This window comes from Hippocampus zosterae, chromosome 8 (assembly GCF_025434085.1).
Source record: "Hippocampus zosterae strain Florida chromosome 8, ASM2543408v3, whole genome shotgun sequence".
Taxonomy (NCBI): Eukaryota; Metazoa; Chordata; class Actinopteri; order Syngnathiformes; family Syngnathidae; genus Hippocampus; species Hippocampus zosterae.
In genome coordinates, this window is record NC_067458.1 from 5,779,255 (window position 1) to 5,800,979 (window position 21,725).

Here is a 21,725-nt window from a genome sequence, read left to right on the forward strand (position 1 = left end):
GCTGCGGTTTCAGAGTTAGACTAACATAGATACAGAACATAGACTCCATTCATTCCAACACAAAACCACTTCATGTTTTTTTCATAATTCAGGAGCCCGGCAGTCTTTTGCCAGAAATCACAACTATTGAAATCATACGCATATGCAGAATTTTTTGGCGCAGCCAAGGCGTAAAGGTGGTCCGGTTTGGTGGTTTTAGTATTGCATCTATGCTTTTCGCAGATGACGTGATCATGTTGGCTTCTTCAATTCTCACCGGAGCAGTTCGCAGCCGAGTGTGAATTGATTGGGATGAAAATCAGCGCTTCCGGACATGAAACAATGGTCCTCAGTCGGAAAAGGGTGGAGTGCCCCCTCCGGGCCGGGGATGAGATCTTACTTACCCCAAGTGGAGGAGTTCAAGTATCTCGGGGCTTGTTCATGAGCTCACGAGGGCAGGATGGAGCGGGAGATCGACAGGTGGATCGGTGCAGCGTCTGTAGTGTTGCGGACTTTGTATCGATCTGTCGTGGTGAAGAAGGTGTTGAGTCAAAAGGCAAAGCTCTCGATCTATGTTCCTACCCTCACCTATGGTCACGAGCTATGCGTCGTGACTGAAAGAACGAGATCCCAGATACAAGCGGCCAAAATGAGTTCCCTTTGCAGGGTGTCCGGCCTCTCCCTTAGAGATAAGATGAGAAGCTCGGTCATCAGGGAGGGGCTCAGAGTCGAGCCACTGATCCTCTACGTCGAGAGGAGCCAGATGAAGTGGCTCGGGCATCTGATTAGGTTGCCTCCTGGATGCATGTAGCCCGGCAGGAAGCTCCAGGGATGACCGCGGACGCGCTGGAGAGACTATGTCTCCCAGCTGGCCTGGGAACACTTTGGCATCCCCCCGGGAAGAACTGGATTTTTTTTTGTTCCAAATAAAGCACTGCCACTAACTGCCTTGCTCTTTTCAGTACATGCACAATGGCAGAATCTATTGATTGCTTCACAGTGATCGGACAACAAACATAACTAAGACACACCAGTTATTGTTTTTTTTTTTTAATAGTTAAAAATAATATAGATATCCTCTGTCCCCTATTCAACCTTGGAAGAGGTCATTGTTCTACTAAGTGTTAGTATTAACTGCAATGTAAAATCAGTTTTATCTGGATCTCACCCAGAAAGCACATTTCTAAGCTTTTTAGCATGAACGACTCATTTAACGTGTTCAAATACTACTACTATCTCTGTCAGTTCTTTGACAGATCCATTTTTTTTAATGAGATGTTAAAGGACATACAGTTTAGAGTGTTCCTTTAACCTGCCTTGCATGTTTTTTGAATGTGGGAGGAAACCAGACAACCCGGAGAAAATCCACACATACACAGGAGAACATGCAAACTTCACACAGGTAGGCTGCAGCCGGAATCGAACCCGGCACCTCTGCACTGTGAGGCCGACGTGCTAACCAGTCAACGACCGTGCCGCTAATACATATCACTGCACACTGAAGTATTACAGAATGTTTTCTTCAAACCAACAAAACCACAATTTAAATAAATGCCATGATTTGCAGTGAGCCTATTATGATTTTATTTCATTGTAAAATGTGAATGACTAATGAACAACTAATAATGTCATTCTCCGTGACATAAAGCTGCAGTCCAATGGGCAAGGCATCTCTGACAGCCATCATGCAGCCTAATTTATACCCTGAGAAAGTCTTGTGTCCAGCACATAAATTTAGTTGCGGTGCACACTCAGAAAAAAGGAAAGCCCATAAAGCAGCCGTGGACAGAGAGGCAGCGCCAGAGACATAGAGAGTGGGAACAATGGGCAGCCATCAGGAGGGGAGACCCAACAGCTGCGAAGTTCTAACACGCAGTCAGGTGCACACACACACGCACTCACAAATATAATCAGCCCACTCTCCATTCCCCTCTGCTCTCATGCTCTCACATGCGGTTTTCTTTCTCTCTTACCAGGCCTTGGAAAGGGGGGCAACTAAGCAGATGTTCTGCCACTGGTTTCACAATGGGCGAAAGTGACCGGTAATCATGGATGATGGTTGCGGTGGTTGTAGGGGACACAGAAAAGACTTCCTCTATTTCTTTTTTTTTTTCAAGCACTGTGTAGTTGGTGTGTATAGCAGATTTATGTAAGTGAATAATGTGTGTTCTTGCTGTTACCTTCTCACAAATGCTGTATGTTTTTCATTATTATTATTGTTATTATTTTTCCTCTGTGGCATATCATGTTCCAGAAAATAAACCGTTTCTGCATAAAACCACTAATAACCATTATTATTCAGAAAAGACTCTCCACACCCAGTCGTGAATATGTCCTACAGTGGAGTCCAAAGGTTTGTGCTGTTCCTCAAACATGTGGTCTCTTTCCCCACTCCTCCTCCTCTTGCCCCCCTCTGGCTCTTTTTTCCACACAACACACTATGCAGTCAGCAGGTTTTGACCTGAAAATAACTGCCCAGACAGGGTCTAGTCAGTCAGTCAGTTGGGGAGGCAGACCGAGGCGTCAGGTCTCCATGGCTCCTGCAGTGTAATAACAGATGCTTATCATGTTTTACTGAGAGTGGCGGTGGTGATGGCTGTTTTGTGTGTGTGTTGGTGGCGGGGAGACACAGGAGCCCTGTCGATGGCTAACTATTTGGCAATAAAGAAAATTGAAGCAAAGGACTACTATAAAAACCTCTGAATTTGTACGTGTGTGTGTGCGCATGTGTGTGTGTTTGTGTTTTAACAACATGTCCACTGAGCACATATGCACTCACACGCTCGCAGCTTTTCAACAGCTTGTCCTTTTGCACATTCCAGGTAAAGGCAACAGCAAACAAATGGCTTAAGGTTCAAATGAAGAATGTTTCATTCCTTTTCTTTGCCGCCTCAATTCTCTTAAAGCCCGAGGTCGTGCTGCCATCTTGGACAGGGTTAGCTGCAAGGTCATAGAAGAGGGGATTATTCAAGATGCACTTGAGATAAAAGTGTCAGTTCAATAATCGGCAACAATCCATCTTGTGGCAGTCCATGCGTGGTGTTGGCGTGGAGGCAAAAAAAAATGAGAGAGCCTTCTTTTGTGCAATATTGATGATACACCTAAAAAAAAAGACATTTATTCAAGATCGTGTGAGAGCCAAAAAATGATCAACACTTCTGTCCAATTTTTCCTTATTGCTGAAGGTTCAGCACATTTTCTAACATGAGAGTTGATGTCTCTGCTCTATATTTTCCTCACTCACCAGCCTATTCCAACAACTGCTTCTAGTTTACATTTCAGGGACAGATATGTGGTGAATTTTGAAAGTCTGTGTGTAGCTTGTGGTATTGGAGATGGAATTAAAACTCCCAACACATGCAATGAAAAAAATACTTTTCAAATTGCTAGAATGTCATTGTTAAATAGAAAGGAGGAATTAACAAAATATGATATATACAGTATATAAATAAATTAATATATATATATATATATATATATACTGTATATATTAAAAACACCTCTCAATCAGTTGACATAAAACGAGATAGCAATGCAATGTTTATCTCCCTTGATAAGAAAAGTGTCACAAGTCACAACAAAACAATTATATACAAAATATGTTTTATTGCAGTCTATTGCTGCTAATTTGTCCCTGTAGCCGTTATGTAAATGTATACTAAAATATTACTGTTATCTGATGTCTGATGTCATCATCAGTTCAACTTAATCAGATTTATGTCTTGAGAGTGAAATCCCCACTCATATATATATATATATATATATATATATATATATATATATATATATATATATATATATATATATATATACCTGTCAACTCATACTCATATATATATATATATATATATATATATATATATATATCTTCCGAGCCGCTTGATCCTCACTAGGGTCGCGGGGGGTGCTGGAGCCTATCCCAGCTGTCATCGGGCAGTAGGCGGGGGACACCCCGAATCGGTTGCCAGCCAATCGCAGGGCACACAGAAACGAACAACCATTCGCACTCACATTCACACCTAGGGACAATTTAGAGTGTTCAATCAGCCTGCCACGCATGTTTTTGGAATGTGGGAGGAAACCGGAGCACCCGGAGAAAACCCACGCAGGCCCGGGGAGAACATGCAAACTCCACACAGGGAGGCCGGAGCTGGAATCGAACCCGGTACCTCTGCACTGTGAAGCCGACGTGCTAACCACTGGGCTACCGGGCCGCCTATATATATATATATATATATGGCCCGGTCATGGTCGGACATGGTCCACACTTACTGGCTAAAGAAACTCACAGCACTCCATGAGCGCCTAGCAGTACAAATAAACCAGCTGCTGAGGGATGGGACTCACCCAGAATGGCTAACCGAAGGACGAACGATCCTGATCATGAAGGATCCCTCGAAGGGTGCAGCCCCATCCAACTATCGGCCAATAACCTGTCTCTCGACAACATGGAAGCTCATGTCAGGCATCATTGCGGCTAAGATAAGTGGACACATAGATCAATACATGAACGAAGCACAGAAGGGCATTGGTAGAGATACCAGAGGAGCCAAACATGAGCTCCTGGTTGACAGAACAGTCGCACAAGACTGCAGGTCCCGACGTACCAACCTGTGCACAGCTTGGATTGATTACAAGAAAGCCTATGACTCGATGCCACATACATGGATCACTGAATGCTTGGAGTTGTATAAGGTGAACAGGACCCTAAGAGCCTTCGCTGCGAACTCGATGAGGATGTGGAAAACCACACTTGAAGCCAATGGCAAGCCACTTACCCAAGTGTCCATCAAATGTGGCATATACCAAGGTGATGCACTCTCCCCACTGCAGTTCTGCATAGGACTGAACCCCCTAAGCCAAGTAATCACCAAGACAGGCTATGGATACCGCCTCAGAAATGGAGCTACAATCAGTCACCTCCTCTACATGGATGACATAAAGCTGTATGCTAAGATAGAAAGGGACATAGATTCCCTGATCCACACAACCAGGATCTACAACAGCGACATCGGGATGTCATTCGGGCTTGAGAAATGTAGTCGGATGGTGACTAAGAGAGGAAGGGTAGTCCGCACTGAAGGGGTCTCACTCCCTGAAGGAACAATAGCAGACATTGAGGACAGCTACAAGTACCTTGGTATACCACAAGCCAATGGCAACCTCGAACTGGCAACAAGGAAAGCGGCTACGGCCAAATACCTCCAGCGAGTGAGGCAAGTCCTAAGAAGCCAGCTCAATGGCAAGAATAAGACCCGGGCAATAAACAGCTATGCCCTGCCAGTGATCAGATACCCTGCAGGAATAATAAGGTGGCCAAAGGAAGAGATTCAGACCACCGACGTTAAGACCCGAAAGCTCCTAACCATGCATGGAGGGTTCCATCCCAAATCCAGCACCCTGAGACTGTACGCAAGCCGAAAGAAAGGAGGCCGGGGACTAGTGAGTGTGAGAGCCATTGTCCAGGATGAAACATCCAAGCTCCATGAATACATCAAGGAGAAGGCTCCAACGGATGACGTACTCAGAGAATGTCTCAGACAATGGGAAACAGAAGATGAGGCGCTGGAAGAGGGACCATCATGGGAGGACAAGCCCCTACACGGGATGTACCACCGGACCAAAACTGAAGTGGCTGATCTCAAGAAGTCCTATCAGTGGCTAGAGAGGGCTGGCCTGAAGGACAGCACAGAGGCACTCATCCTGGCTGCTCAGGAGCAGGCCTTGAGCACCAGAGCCGTCGAGGCCCAGATATACCACACCAGACAAGACCCAAGGTGTAGGTTGTGCAAAGAGGCACCTGAGACGATCCAACACATAACTGCAGGGTGTAAGATGCTGGCAGGGAAAGCCTACATGGAACGCCATAACCAGGTGGCTGGCATAGTCTTCCGAAACATCTGTGCGGAGTATGGACTGGAAACCCCAAGGTCAAAATGGGACACACCTCCGAAGGTGGTGGAGAATGACAGAGCGAAGATCCTGTGGGACTTCCAGATCCAGACTGACAAGATGGTAATGGCGAACCAACCAGATATCGTGATCATAGATAAAGGGCAGAGGAAAGCCGTTGTAGTGGATGTAGCGTTCCCAGGTGATGGAAACGTCAGGAAGAAGGAACATGAGAAACTCGAGAAATACCAAGGGCTCAGAGAGGAGCTGGAGAGAGCCTGGAAGGTAAAGGTGACAGTCGTGCCTGTGGTGGTCGGAGCACTCGGGGCAGTGACCCCCAAACTAGATGAGTGGTTGCAACAGATCCCGGGAACAACATCGGACATCTCAGTCCAGAAATGTGCAGTGCTGGGAACAGCAAGGATACTGCGCAGAACCCTCAAGCTTCCTGGCCTCTGGTAGAGGACCCGAGCTGAATGAGGGACGGACACCACCCGAGGGGTGAGATGAGGATTTTTTTAATATAATATAATATATATATATATATATATATATATATATATATATATATATATATATATATATATATATATATATATATATATATATATATATATATATATATATATATATATATATATATAATATACACACACATACCTGTCAACTCATACGGTTTAACCATAGTTCATATGGATTTCGTGGTGAATCTTACGTATATGGCCGTATCGCACAAATCATACGGATTCTGAAAATTTCCGGTTTTTGTTTTTTTCCCCACTCCTGACAGGTAGTTCCATTTGCTTTTGCCCAGAACGGTGCTCGTCTACTCGAATGCTTTCATTTCAGAATACAACTCTGAACACAGTAATGCCACTAAGTAGAATGATGATTAGACATTAACCACACATGGTATAATGGAGATCTACAATAAATATCATTAAAAATGTTGTGGGGGGGGGGGGGGGGGGTTCCTGTGCTGTTATTTTGACAAAATACGTTGATATGTTATAAGGATTTGTTGCTTATAATCAGAATCAGAATCAGAATCATCTTTATTGGCCAAGTATGTAGAACACACAAGGAATTTGTCTCCGGTATAACACGCTGCATTAGTATCATCGTAAACAACAAAATCATAGAACCATTTTAGAGTAACAAGTAGTTTTGTAGTACCATTTTGTAGTACAAAAAGAGTGACTACGTCAGTGACTGTTTAAGGAGTTAATGGCGAGAGGGAAGAAGCTGTTTAAGTGTCTACTGAATTTGGTGCGCATGGATCTGTAGCGTCTGCCTGAGGGGAGTATCTGGAAAAGGTGGTGGGCAGGGTGCGGGGGATCCAGGAGGATTTTCCGTGCCCTTGTCTTGATTCTTGCAGTGTGCAAGTCCTCAAGAGTGGGTAGGCGGTGCCAACAATTTTTTCCGCTGTCCTAACTGTCCGTTGAAGTCGCATTTTGTCCTTTTTTGTGGCGGCCCCAAACCAAACCGTGATGGAAGAACACAGGATTGATTCGATGACTGCCGTGTAGAACTGTCGTAGCACCTCCTGTGGCAGGCCATGCTTCCTCAGCAGCCTTATAAGGATTTTTTGGTAGTTTATACAGGTTGGCGCTCCGAAAGGTTTACAGGTGTGTGTGTGTTTGTGTGTGTGTCATCTTGTCAGTCTGGATCTGGAAGTCCCACAGGATCTTCGCTCTGTCATTCTCCACCACCTTCGGAGGTGTTTCCCATTTTGACCTTGGGGTTTCCAGTCCATACTCCGCACAGATGTTTCGGTAGACTATGCCAGCCACCTGGTTATGGCGTTCCATGTAGGCTTTCCCTGCCAGCATCTTACACCCTGCAGTTATGTGTTGGATCGTCTCAGGTGCCTCTTTGCACAACCTACACCTTGGGTCTTGTCTGGTGTGGTATATCTGGGCCTCGATGGCTCTGGTGCTCAAGGCCTGCTCCTGAGCAGCCAGGATGAGTGCCTCTGTGCTCTCCTTCAGGGCAGCCCTCTCTAGCCACTGATAGGACTTCTTGAGATCAGCCACTTCAGTTATGGTCCGGTGGTACATCCCGTGTAGGGGCTTGTCCTCCGATGATGGTCCCTCTTCCAGCGCCTGATCTTCTGTTCCCCATTGTCTGAGACATTCTCTGAGTACGTCATCCGTTGGAGCCTTCTCCTTGATGTATTCATGGAGCTTGGATGTTTTATCCTGGACAGTGGCTCTCACACTCACTAGTCCCCGGCCTCCTTCCTTTCGGCTTGCGTACAGTCTCAGGGTGCTGGATTTGGGATGGAACCATCTATGCATGGTTAGGAGCTTTCGGGTCTTAACGTCGGTGGTCTGAATCTCTTCCTTTGGCCACCTTATTATTCCTGCAGGGTATCTGATCACTGGCAGGGCATAGCTGTTTATTGCCCGGGTCTTATTCTTGCCATTGAGCTGGCGTCTTAGGACTTGCCTCACTCGCTGGAGGTATTTGGCCGTAGCCGCTTTCCTTGTTGCCAGTTCGAGGTTGCCATTGGCTTGTGGTACACCAAGGTACTTGTAGCTGTCCTCAATGTCTGCTATTGTTCCTTCAGGGAGTGAGACCCCTTCAGTGCGGACTACCTTTCCTCTCTGAGTCACCATCCGACTACATTTCTCAAGCCCGAATCAGTCACCTCCTCTACATATATATATATATATATATATATATATATATATATATATATATATATATATATATATATATATATATATATATATATATATATATATATATATATATATATATACACACATACATATATATATAGGCTCTTCTTTTCGAATGACAGATGGAGGGATGGAATACTTTAATGCAGTTTAATAAAAGGAGAAAACGAAAAAGAAAATAAAACGTATGCACCGCAGCACGTCCGAGAACACAACTCCCGTAACTAAAATCACTTCCTGCTTCTCTTAACAGCCAATCAGAACCAATCAACATAAAAAACAGTCTCAGCAATTATTAAACAACAGAATATAATTTAGGTATGCTTAACATGAAATATTATGATGCTCAAACATAAAATTATAATTAATAATATAACATAAGCTTACAGATATATTAGTTACTGTGCATCGCTTTTTTTCCTGTACTTTAAAACATTTTAGAAGCTGACACTTGTGCTGATGTTGACGTGAAGAGAGAGAGAGAGAGAGAGAGAGAGAGAGAGAGAGAGAGAGAGAGAGAGGGGAGAGGTGGGCGAGTTTCGGCAGGCTGTACACAGTGTGTAGCCAGTGCGGAGGTGACAGCAGAGAATGGAGACGAGGCTTCAGCGGCGAGCTGAGACCTCTGCGGCGAGAGAAGAGAACCCATTCGACCCTTTCCCTCCGGAACCAGCGTATTGAAAGGAATCGGGAGGAATTTCACTTATCGGGGGCAGCGGAAAGGAATGGCTGATCCTCTGCGGAGGACTTTACTTGCGAAACTCCGTGGGAAAAAGTCCAAGAAAGGAGAGACGCTCGGCGCTGGATTGGGCTCTCCTGCTGCTGCGAATGTGGGCCGAGAAGGTAAAGAAAAAGTTTTGCAAATGCAGCGTGACGCCGTCGAGGCTCACCCGGTAGTCACCCTATCAGGGCTGGACTACTCGGCTGAGAGAATGAGCACGTACGAGAATTGCTTTGACGTGCCGGTGGTGCAAACCACGGGGGTTGAGTTGCTCCGGCTGAGTCCGTCAGTGGAGTTAGCCGGCTCACGTCCGCCGTTGCTCAGCAGCGGGGGCAGGGTTCGGGTTAATGGGCAGCTCCCGGGGGTCCCACTTCAAAGAGAGGTGCCGTTTGCGGGACACGCGATTACCGAAGCTAATATGAGCCACTGGGAGTCCGCGTGTGATGACACGATCACGATTTCAGGAGGGCTGTCCTTTGGGGAAACGCATGCCCAGAGGAAACACCTCAGCTCAGTCCCATGGCAATGCGGCGTCGGGGATTCCATTGGCTTCGGGGACAATTCAAGTGATATTTATTCTTATGCGCAATCAGGGAACGGCACTACTTCTGATTGTGAGCCCCTGCTCCAAGGACATTCCCAGCATGTGCCAAGAACTGTCATTGCTGTAGATGCACATAATCCCAGCAACCAAAGTTTGGAGACATCAATGCGTGTGAATCCAATCCCCGCTCAAACAGAAAAAAACCTCTTTCGAACAATTGAGATCTTTGACCCCGTGTACTCAGGGGACTTCAGGGGCCCTCTGCAGAGCCCGGCCTTCTTCCCAACTGAGCTCGAAATATGTGACATTAACATGGCATCCACGTGTGACGCAAAGGTACCGCTCAAACATCCTTTAAACAGTGAAGATGATGATTACTATGATAACGAAATTCTGCCTTTCTATGAAACTCGAGCAAAAAGTGCAAGTGATAGAGAAGACATGATGCCGCTGCCCCCGATAGGTCAGGATGAAGGACAAGCTGATGATAGTCACAGTGCCCAGGAAACAGACAGGCTGAAAAACCAGCTGAAAGAGGCTTATTATCTCTTGATCAATGCTATGAATGACATCAATTTGGACCAGCAGGTAAGTGCTGGTTTAACTGAACATCAGACCACCTCCTCCTGTAGTAGCCAATCGAGAGATAGCTTGTGCTCACGGTTGTCTGCCCGAAACAGGGACAGTGACTCGTGGTCCTCTGGAGGTGACCACAACCCCCAGCAGGTGTCGGACACAGATTCCTTGCTATTGTGTCTTGGTGGAAACATTGATTCAGGCCTCAAAACCCGACTAAACTGTAAGAGCATGGACAATCTCTCTCGGGCTAAGATAAAACCGACTTTAGTCCGCTCTGCTAGTGACGGAGACATCGGATATTCAGCTGGACCGTTGCGGTGCACAAATCCTCTTGGAACCAATCCAATGGTGTGCCTTGATGAAGTGGTTTCAGAGCTAAAACCTGACCGAGGCAGTGAGGATGCTGAAGTTCTAAGAGTGGGCGAGCTTTTAAAATCTCAGGTGGTTTACAACGCCGCCAGCAGTGACAAGCGTTTTCAAGTAGCCGCCGGCGGGACACTTGTTGAAAGCAGTGGTTCAGTCAACAGCCTGACTGGTTCTTCGGACAGCAACGCAGATGGATCGGCGCCTCTCGGACATGATAATAAGCAGCAGTCAACTCAGGTGTCAGCACAGGGGCCACACTTACTGAACAAGGGCCACGGTGTCACTGTCAACAAAATGCAACAGTGGATGCACAAAGGTCGCCTGTTGTCGTCCGAGATGAAGCAACGCATAGAGGGTTCATCCTCTGCCCGTGGTGGGAGCCAAAACCAGGAGCGTCCCTCTCCTCAGATGTGCCCAGGGGGAACAGGGGTCCAAACAGCCAGCCGAATGGTAAAACCTGTCAAGTCCCCTTCAAGCAAGACACCGCAGCATTCAGGTAGGATGGCCGCACAGAGTGGCCTCAACTCCTGTGGATCTCCTAAATCAGCGAACTCTCACCCTCCTTCCTGTATGATTACTGTCATCATCCTCCACTCATAGTACAGTCCGCCTGGTGGCACTCCTCTTCTTCTGGATGCAAAGCAAAGGGACGAGACACCTCAGACCTCTTTGCTTTCTTTTAAGATTCTCTAACTGGTGGCGGGTTCTCTTCTTCAAACTAATGTAGGCACATTTTAACACTAAATTAATAGCACATCAGGTTTTAGATGGGAACACTCACGGTGTAGTCCAATAACAACTAACTCATTCTCCTGTTTGATTTTTTCTGGTGTCGGTGACGGGATTTGTGTGCGTGAATGACATCTGGTTATGAACAAAATGGGTTCCAGTGAAAACATCTGTATCATGAAACCATCTGCGTTGGATTTTGACGTGTCTCTTTGTTCAGATAATGTTTCAAATTAAGTGGGAGCAAAGCAATTGGCTTTCAATTTTCCAAATGGCAAAACCATGCCAAAAGGACTATCTCGTTTCCCAAGCTATCCATAATTTATCAGACTGAACACAGTGCTGCGCAATATGGGGGAAAAAATATCTCATGGTATAGGATATTTTATATCACGATAACGATATAACATGACTTATTTGAGTTATTCCATCAAAAAATACAATAAAAAAAATTGTACAACATACTATGCTTGCTTACCTTGCTGTACCTCACTTTATTTCCAAATGATTTTAAACAAAGACTTACATCAAAAAAGAAATGCACCCAGTAGTGCTGCTGGATAAAATTATCCAAATCAGAGGCAAAATTGCCTGCATATTTTTGAACAAATATAGATATCAATCGAATAGGCATAAAAATAATATTTCAGACAGAAATTGATTAAAATTTAAATAAAATATGAGCTCTACATTTGTTTGTTTGATTATCGAACAGATATAGAACATACAATTCAATAACAGGTTGACAAAAGTGAAGGCAAGTAAAAATTATAAAAGGAAAAAAATAAATAAAAACAGATAATAAGAACAAATAATAACATTAAGGTAATTTTGAGAACATTTATTATGCAGATTAAAATGCTTTTAATGTTCTAGGCCACGCCTCCCAGCTGACATACGGGTTGCCGCAACAACCATAACCATAACCTCGTGTTTCGTGTTGTCCATTCATCCATTTTCTGAACCACTTTATCCTCACAAGGGTCGCGGGGCGTTGCTGGAGCTTATCCCAGCTGACTTCGGGCAGTAGGCGGGGAACACCCTGAACCGGTTGCCAACAAATCGCACGCACACACAGATGAACAACTATCCGCGCTCACACTCACACCTCGGGACAATTAGTGTTCAATCAGCCTGTCATGCATGTTTTTTGGAATATGGGAGGAAGTACCTGGAGAAAACCTGTTTAGTGTTGTGTGTAGAATTATTTTGTATTTTCCCCAGACACTTATTAACTCGCCCGTTATTTAGCTGTTCAGAAGTGGATTATGCTATGCTTTAACGCAGTTCCAGCGAGATTTCTGTGAAATGTGTACTCAATCACTCACACACGATCTTTTACAATCGAAAACATCAGGTTACCTTAGCAAGTATAATCGCTTTCCTCTGTTAATTACTCCCATGATTCTTTCATGAGAATGCTATTTGTAAGAAGCATCTTATTCACTGCCATGCAGATTACAATAAGTGATGTAGGAGCGAAATCACAACGTATTTAGGCGTAGTAGTAGACAGCTGAAGCTCGTTGCTAGCTAGCAAAAGTACACATGTACTGTAGTTCCAATATCGCCTCGATCTGCAGATTACCCACATGCCTGTTCGTTTATAGGAAAGAAATCTTAAAAATCTGTCATTTGTAATTATGCTTGTTTTGATGAAGTACAAGGTGCAAATTTAGACCCGACTTGTAATAGTTGAGTTCGAGCCTTGTGTAGTTTGAAGTAGTACCCAGCCTGCTGTTTCTTTTGTAAGTACTTATTAATAATTAGAATAATAATTAATCAATTTTTTCCCAACGTTGGACAGTTTGTTATATTGATTTGCGATCCTTGTTATTTTGTAATTTTCACGGACTGATTGATATCATTATGCACAATGGTGCATGTAGTAAATAAAAAAGTTAAGCCTTGGCATTTTGATGATTTGCTCGAAAAGACAGAAATGTATTTTTATTTGCAAGTTTTCGTTCATTGTATCATCCTTTAAGAGCTTGGATTGATGTTGTAGTACACCACATTTATCCTCAACAATGATCACACTATTCATGTTCTCTAATGGAACCAATTTAGCCTCTGACTGTGCCACTATTGTTTATGGGACAGGCAGTTTTAGGACTGTAAAAGATCACAAATTGTTTTGCTCATGTTTTTGTTCCCTTCGAGAGCAAATAGTTAAGCTGCCTTGTGTGTGAGCTGCTGTTGACTGTCAGTGCCCTGTTGCTAGAAATAGAGTGTGATATCTGCGGCTGCTCAGACGAAGGCCTCTGCGTTGGGCTACGCCATTGGCCAGGCATACAGTAGTCTATCATTCATTGAAACCAAGGTTCCCGAAAGTTGAAATTCCTGCACGAGACCCAAACTTTAAAATAGATCATGCCTTTCCATAATATTAACATGCCTGAAGAACAACAACAGATTTTATTCTGTCAATAATCAACACAATGTAAACAGACCCGAGAGCCATACCAAGTGCAACCCTATGTTTGGGGAACTTAATTTTATTTTTGAGTATTTTCCCCAATGTCTGCCTCTCCTTGATTTCCCTGAACATTTCCACAGCTGTGGCCAGAGGAATCCAAAGCAGAACAGGAGCCAGTGCGCTAACTCGCTGTGTTGTGTTTAAGGGTAAGGGGGTTGGGCTGTCATGTTGCCTTCCTCCCCAGTCATTAACTCAGGGCAGCTCCATGGTAACTTGCATTTAAAAGAGACGTTGGGTAGAATTTTTGGGATGCCATTCCTGCTGTTTAACTTGTTTGCGTGGCGTCACTTTCGCCCCATGAATGAACAATGTGTGCTTGCTCAGGGGTTTCGAAATAACAATGACACGAGCATGCCACTGTAATATAAAACTCTATGGTGGTTGCCCATTCATGTCAGAATTATTATATTTAGGTGGAGCAACATGCCAAAGCCATAGTGAGCTACATTCTCTTTCTCACACAAAAACCATGTCGGTCTGATTTGTTTGTACAACAATTATGTAGAAAGGCAGTTTTGAAAGACATACTTTTATGTGGTATAGGAGAAATGTGGGGCATCGGTATTTTTAATGAGCTAAGTGAGTCGTATCATAGAGGGCATTCTTGTTATTTTTTTCAGTAAATATGTCATCAGAGAGCCTTGTTTAGTCTTACATCTTAAGATATTTAGGTCTCAAGACAATGCGCTGAAGACGAAGTAGGATATGCATTCAGCCGCACTGCCAAAACATCTCAGCGGGGATGCTAGTGTTGACGTGTGACGTAACCCCGGACAATCTCTGGCGTTTGCTGATGTAAAAAGAGAAAAAGCTACTCCGAGAATCCTCATTACCATATGAATGTGCATCAACAGGAATGTATGGCAAACAGTAAAAGATCCCCTTTTGAAAGGAAGCCCGAAACGCTGTACACAACAAAGTGCCGTCTTTATGGACAAGAAAAGTTGTTGGTGTAGGTTTTGCGCTTATCAAAAGAAGAGCCTCTGCGGAGACAAGCTAAAAGGAAGGCTGGTGGGAAAGTGGATCAAGTGTTCGCGAAGGAGAAAGCGAATCCGTCACTTAGTAGATTTAGATTGAGAATATAATTAGAGGGCGGTTTAGTTGCGCTACGACAGGTTTTTAATAGTACATCCAGGAAATAAGCTTTTCTCTGTCTTTGGCTCTGTCGCCAAACCGTAACACTTCTCCTCTCAGCGGTACCGCTTTTCCTCCCACACGGACATGCAAACCTTATATTATTGTGCTCTGGCCATCTGTTACCTTGAAGGGGTGTGAGATTTATGTAGGCTCACCGCATCCTCTACACAGCGCCGTGCCACAAGGAAGCAGGTTGTGCAGCTCTGTTATGCAAATGTGTTTGAACTAGTTGGGGCTACATTGACTGGTAGGTCACCACTCTCTCTTTTTAAGTAAACACAACTCTGAGACTAGAGGACGATGTATGTCTGAGAAGAACGTTCTAAATCGCAGCATCCAGGCATCAATCTATCATCCAGGAATGCATTTTCATTGCCGTTTATTCTGTCTAGGTTTGCGAGGAGCCTAGAGGGGCACCGCTACACCCTAGACTGGTCGCCGATCTGTCACGTACATAAACACCCAAACAGAAAACGGCCACAAAAGTTACAGAACAGCGACTATGAAGTCCATCTAGCAGCTTGTTGCTTTGCAAATGTGTTATGCCCAAAAAGGAGTGTAGCAGAAGCGAAGACAGCGTTCAGGCTGTAAAATCTGGAGCTGTCCTCTGGAATGCGGTTCATGTCAGCACACGTTTTTCTTTCCAGTTATGAAGGACCCCTTCTAGAAGATGGCATGCTGACAACAACTCCACACAGGCATCCTGTTGTCCTAAGGGACGAGCGGCATGGTAGCTTGGACATTAGTGGAGGCTTTATTGGAGCTGCTTTTTTTGCAGACCTCCGCCAAAGCTGACCAATCTTTTGATTAGCACTGAAAAAATACTCTATCCACACATTCAGTACGATCTGAATCTTTTTCTTTCCTTTCCAATGTTCTCATATCTAATGTTTTATATATATAGATATATAAAAATTTGTTTTGATGCAATCTTGGAAAACAAACAAATCTCCCTGGCGGAGGTAATTTAAATGCAATTTGCGAGTGGATTGTAAAAGAAACCATTGTTGACTTCTACAATGAAAAACTCTAAAAATAGCTTCCTTTCAACTCAGGAAAAGGTACCGAGCTCAGCCTTCTATTAGGCTATTAGGTATTATCGTGATTCATTTTATTTAAACACTTTTTCGGTCTGGAAACTGCAGCATATTGAATTGTGCTGAAAGGAAGAGATATTTCCTGATGCGGTTTATTCAATTATCCCCATTACATTTTTTTAAACAACTAAAATGTGCCATACCTGAGAGGCTTAATTCACCTTCAAGAAAAGAGATCACATTAAACCTGTTGACTTTTCTCAGTACCACTCGATGATATACAGTACATATAGTACTTGGATGTTTCCAATGATCTAATATTAAAGGACATTCTAAAATAGTCACTCCGATAAAGGCAATAATTTCACAGCACTTTTTATGACCCTTCTCAAATGACTGAGGTGGAAAGATGTTTGCTGACAGTAGTGAACTAATTTGTTGTGTAATGTTGAGAAAAGACATTTCAGCATTTCTGTGCTTCAAGTCACAGATGTTTTCCAACCACACAGTTTTGAAAGTACCCGCTTTGCTCCTTACACCAGCAGGAATGTTGAATTGATATCGAATGGCTTTCACAATGAAAAGAGAAGACGAATAGGGCAGTCCCAAATCAGTGTTGGAGAGCAAAATCCAGCCTGAAAAGAGCGAAATGAGAAAGAGCAGTTTGCTCCCAGTTTTGCCTGACATCACGTTTGTCTCCATATCCCACCGTTTCTTTTATGTCTAGAAAGAAACTTTCATGTTATGTCAGTTTGTTTCTGCATTTTGACTTTCCTAAAGTTCCTGAAACTAAATTGAAATTCCTCCAGTCATTGTTTGTTTTGTTTTGTTTTTTTTCTCCTTGGGGCAAGAGGCATAATTATATTACGTTAATCATACAGGATGTTTTTTATTCAGTATGAATTCTTTAAAATAATTTTATTATTTAATTGATTTATTATTATTTTCTGTAGTCAATCATTTGGTGGATGTGTGGATGCAAGTGCTGTTTATCCTTGAGGAAAAAAAGAAGTCTCATCAAAGGATGTGGAGGGACTTGTATGAAATACAAGGAAGAAAACAGGCTTTTCAATGTTTCGGCCTTCCAAGTTATAGCAAGGCACTTCCCTCAGCCTCTCACCATAACACACGTATTTCTCTCTGGTGACATCCGCTCTTCAGAAAGCAAAAACATGCCAGATGGTTTGTTTGTGGCTGTTTCAAGAACATTCATGAATGTTAATCCTAAATACACATAAATTGTGACATATTCATAAAGCTGAAACGAGTGGAGCTTGTGAGTACTGAGGAGAAAATAGCTGAAGATCTTCCAGAAAGTCTGTGACAGTCTGATTAATAGTGTGGTGATAAAACAATATGACTAAAAACAGCCAGATAAAAATACAAGAACAAATTACCAGCAAGCCCAAACAAGACGTGGCTCTTTGAGCTAGAGAAATGAATGAAAGCAGATGTGAGATATCAAGTATATGTGCACTGTATATCCATTAGCGGTGTCACAAAAAAAGAAAAACAAATTACATCGGAAAATCGGTTTTGATTTAAAAGATGTGAGTACATTGGAAGGAATCATTCCACTTTCAAATATATCGAGATAGATATTGAATTTTCTTTTATAGGAGGAATGCACAACACCAATAGCCACCCATCAAAGCCATAGCTGTATATTTTTATCCATTCAGGTCTTTGTTAAAATACTGTCAACACTCCTTGGTTTCATGATGCAGAGTTTTCCCTCAATATGACAGGGCCATAATTACTTTTAATTGACTCTGGATTAGGGTTGAATTTTAGATTAAAATTGAGATGATTGAGATGAATGTAACTGTTTAATCGGAACCATGGCGCTGTAGTGGTTAGCACGCCATGTGAATGTGAGTTGTCATGATTGTTTGTTTCTACAGGTATGTGCTCCGCGATTGACTGGCGACCAGTCCAGGGTGTACCCTGCCTCACGCCCAAAGTCAGCTGGGATAGGCTCCTGCTCACCCCCATTCCCGTTGGGGTACAAGTGGTGTAGAAAATGGATGGGTGGATGATAACGCTGATTCATTTGGTTTGAATGTCCCCTGGCGTGTGATGGTAAGCCTTCCTTTCTCTAACCTCCTCTTTTTATCGCACATTCAGCTCTCACTGAGAATGTCCAAACGCAAGAGGCTGCCAGGGCCAGTGAGCTTTCCGCGCGGCGACCGCACCTCCACACCATCACAGTTGCCAAGAAGCGCAACTGGCTGCAGCAGAGCACCAATGGAAAGAACCATTGCAATAAGGATGAGCTGCAGGGCAAGCTGGCAGCTGAGGAGGAGGCCAGCACACAGCTACCACCTCCGCCCAGTCCTTCTCCAGAGCAAATGAGAAGTTCAGGGGCAACATCATCATCACTGCCAGGCCACCTGCCTCTACCCAAGGTTAATCTCATAGTCTTGCTGTAATGTACAACAGCTTTTAGCTGGATGGATTGACACTCAAGAAATTCCTGATTTGCTTTCAAGATAACGAGCTTGATTTGACTTCTGTAGTGCATCTGCTCTGATCTTAAGCCCAGTCAAATCAGACTAACGGGAGATCTAAATCTAACCTTTTCTCAACAACAAAAGACAAAAAGACAAGAGGCTTTTACTTTTTTTGTTTGGTGTTTAGCAATTAAGGCATAAAGACAAAGCTGATTCAATCTATTTGGTATGTTTAATTTTGTCTTGTGATACCTACTTACAGTATCTTTTTATAAATCAATGTATTGCCAAATATAACACATCTCAACTTCAAAATAAATAGTGGGACGCTTGGGCACCTATAGCCATGAAATGAAAAACAAAGTATCTACACATATATTTGTCCATTTGTTGTGAAGAGTATTTGTGAGATCTCAGGTCGACGATGGATGAGAGGACTCATGCCTTTTATGGATAATTGAGCATGCAGTACCAATGAGTTGCCAGATTATTGATAAACCGGTGCATAAAAATTTAACTTGATGTTCAAATAAGTGTTTTGATACTTCTGAGCATGAAGTCCATATTATACGGGTTCACAAAACAAAACACAAAGCTGACTGTGAAACAGTCTTACTAGTGGCAGGTGCTAATATTCTGGAGCTAAATTTCCTAGCTAGGCTCGATGGTGATATTGATTTTAAGTCAGCGATCAAACTAAATGGCTAATTTTGCTACTCATTATCAGTGACTTAGTTTCCACCATTCCAAGTCATACCGTCTGGGGTTTGGTGAAAACTAATTTCCCCTTCCGATTAATGTACATATATTTGTATAATATATGCCAATGTTTTTATGACAGCTTTTAGCTTGCTTTTTTTCTCCCCCCTTTTTGCTTCTGTTTGGATCTAGGTCAGTGTGTCGCCCCACCCCAGGAGTGTCGACCCAGCAGAAGAGAATGATGCAGACGACGAAGGCGAGATTTGGTACAACCCAATTCCTGAGGATGACGAGCTCGAAGCCTCCAGACATTCTGTCTGTCTGCTTGACTCCCCCCGAACTGAGCCTCAGAGGAGGCCCAGTAGAGGTCACAACGGGAGAACTCTGGAGACCAGCGGGCCGGAGTCGCTCGGTGATAGCAGTTCAGGAGATGGCAGTCAAGGAAATGGTGTCCATTCGACAGAGGCGCAACATCCACACAGACAGATCCTTGTGTCGAAACCTCCAGAGGAGGGATGGCCTTCCACCAGCAAATCTGGAGGTAAGTTAGTGATAGTGTTGAAAATCGTGCTAACTGAGCTGATCTGACTGCATGGGGAAAAATGCTTGACTTCAAAAGAATAGACCAGAGAGCGTTCATGCCAAGAATTAGAGGCGAGCACCTTTGTTCGATGCTGTATGAAGGTAGATGGGGTCAAATATATTGATAATAAGCCCTTCAAAACATACAATGTATATACAATTACTGTCAAAAATGTGGAGATACATTCTCATTCATTGCATTATTTGTCAGACCATTAAGCACACAATATTATTCGGCGCAACATCAATGAACGGATCTATTACAAAAATAAAAATAAAAAAATCATACATACGAAGCACCAGGTTATATAATCAGGTTTTATGGGTTTGCACATGCACGGGGAGAACATGCAAACTCCTCCCAGGAAGGCAGGAGCCCGTAATTGAACCCCCGGCCTCTGTACAGTGAGGCAGATGTGTTAACTGGTTGTCCCCCCGACTTAAATAAAGATATAAACAAAACAATAACTGGATGGGGGGATGATGAAAGGGGCTGAGACAGATTTCTGATGGCACTATAGACTCCTCTAGTCTTCAGTGTAGCCCATATGAGGCGCACTCTCGATTTTCAAGTGTGTCTTATCTCACGAAAACTCTGATCAGTAATTATACACAAAATGTAAGGAATGATTGTAGAATCAGGAAGAGCAGTCCTGTTTACAACATACAAACGAATGACATTTTGTGGAAGGAAACTGTTCACATCTCTGGTCAACTCTATGACAGCCAGCAAATGACTCTTTGTCTCTGCATAAGCTCAGTTTGGTCTTTCTGAACTTCTGACTTGTTTTTCGCTCTGATATGGCAACATGGTAGTTGGGACCCATTGGCACAAGTCGAGCTGAGCATATAATTATGATTTTCAGCACACTTTTCTATGGCATATAAGCAGTCTTTTACTTGCTGAAGGAGCACAAGGCTGAGTGAGTGGTTTGGTATGCCGAGGAAATCAAATACTTAAGATCCAATGATCCTAGCAGCAGTCTTACTGCAAGAATGAGTAATGAGCTTTGGAGTAATTTTCGTCAAGGTACTATATTATCATATTATTAGTATATATAGTTATATTTCACTGCAGAAGTGCTCGCTGAGTGAAATGCAAGTGATGAATTTTTGTCGAGACAGTTAACCATTCTTGTGTTAGATTAGTTCTCCGTTGCTTTCATGACTTTCAGCGGGTCTTGCATGGTGCCGAAATTTTTCCTTTCTCCGAAAACTTTCTCTGTAGGTTTAGGAGCAAACCAAATCAGTCCAAAATAAATAATCATGACACACGCACACAGAAAATTGAAGTTAGGCTCTTTCTATTGACACTGGCTGAATAAAAATTTGTCTAATTGTATCATTCATAGGGCGGCCTGGTAGTCCAGTGGTTAGCACGTTGGGTTCACAGCGCAGAGGTACCGGGTTCGATTCCAGCTCCGGCCTCCCTGTGTGGAGTTTGCATGTTCTCCCCGGGCCTGCGTGGGTTTTCTCCGGGTGCTCCGGTTTCCTCCCACATTCCAAAAACATGCATGACAGGCTGATTGGACGCTCTAAATTGTCCCTAGGTGTGAATGTGAGCGTGGATGGTTGTTCGTCTCTGTGTGCCTGGCAACTGATTCAGGGTGTCCCCCGCCTACTGCCCGAAGACGGCTGGGATAGGCTCCAGCACCCCCCGCACCCTAGTGAGGATCAAGCGATTTGGTAAATGGATGGATGGATGTATCATTCGTGGCTTTTCTTGCTGCTTAAAAATATCAGTGGTCATAATTGAAGGCGGCAATTGCATGCTCATCACTTTTGCAAGACAACAAATGTTCTCTGGGTGTCTCTGGAAGTGATTTTTAATGTTCGCTTTCAGCA

General features: G+C 43.6%; 1 protein-coding gene across 1 annotated transcript in view; it reads left to right on the forward strand.

Annotated features, from left to right (window-relative positions):
- The first annotated feature begins 9,087 nt into the window (after positions 1-9,087).
- syde2 (synapse defective 1, Rho GTPase, homolog 2 (C. elegans)) overlaps positions 9,088-21,725 on the forward strand; it is a 47,205-nt gene continuing 34,567 nt past the window's right edge. The window contains exons 1-3 of the mRNA XM_052073294.1: positions 9,088-11,261; positions 18,274-18,554; positions 19,491-19,839. Coding sequence (XP_051929254.1) covers positions 9,281-11,261; positions 18,274-18,554; positions 19,491-19,839 — 2,611 coding nt within the window. The 5' untranslated portion in view covers positions 9,088-9,280. The remainder of the gene's footprint in view (positions 11,262-18,273; positions 18,555-19,490; positions 19,840-21,725) is intronic.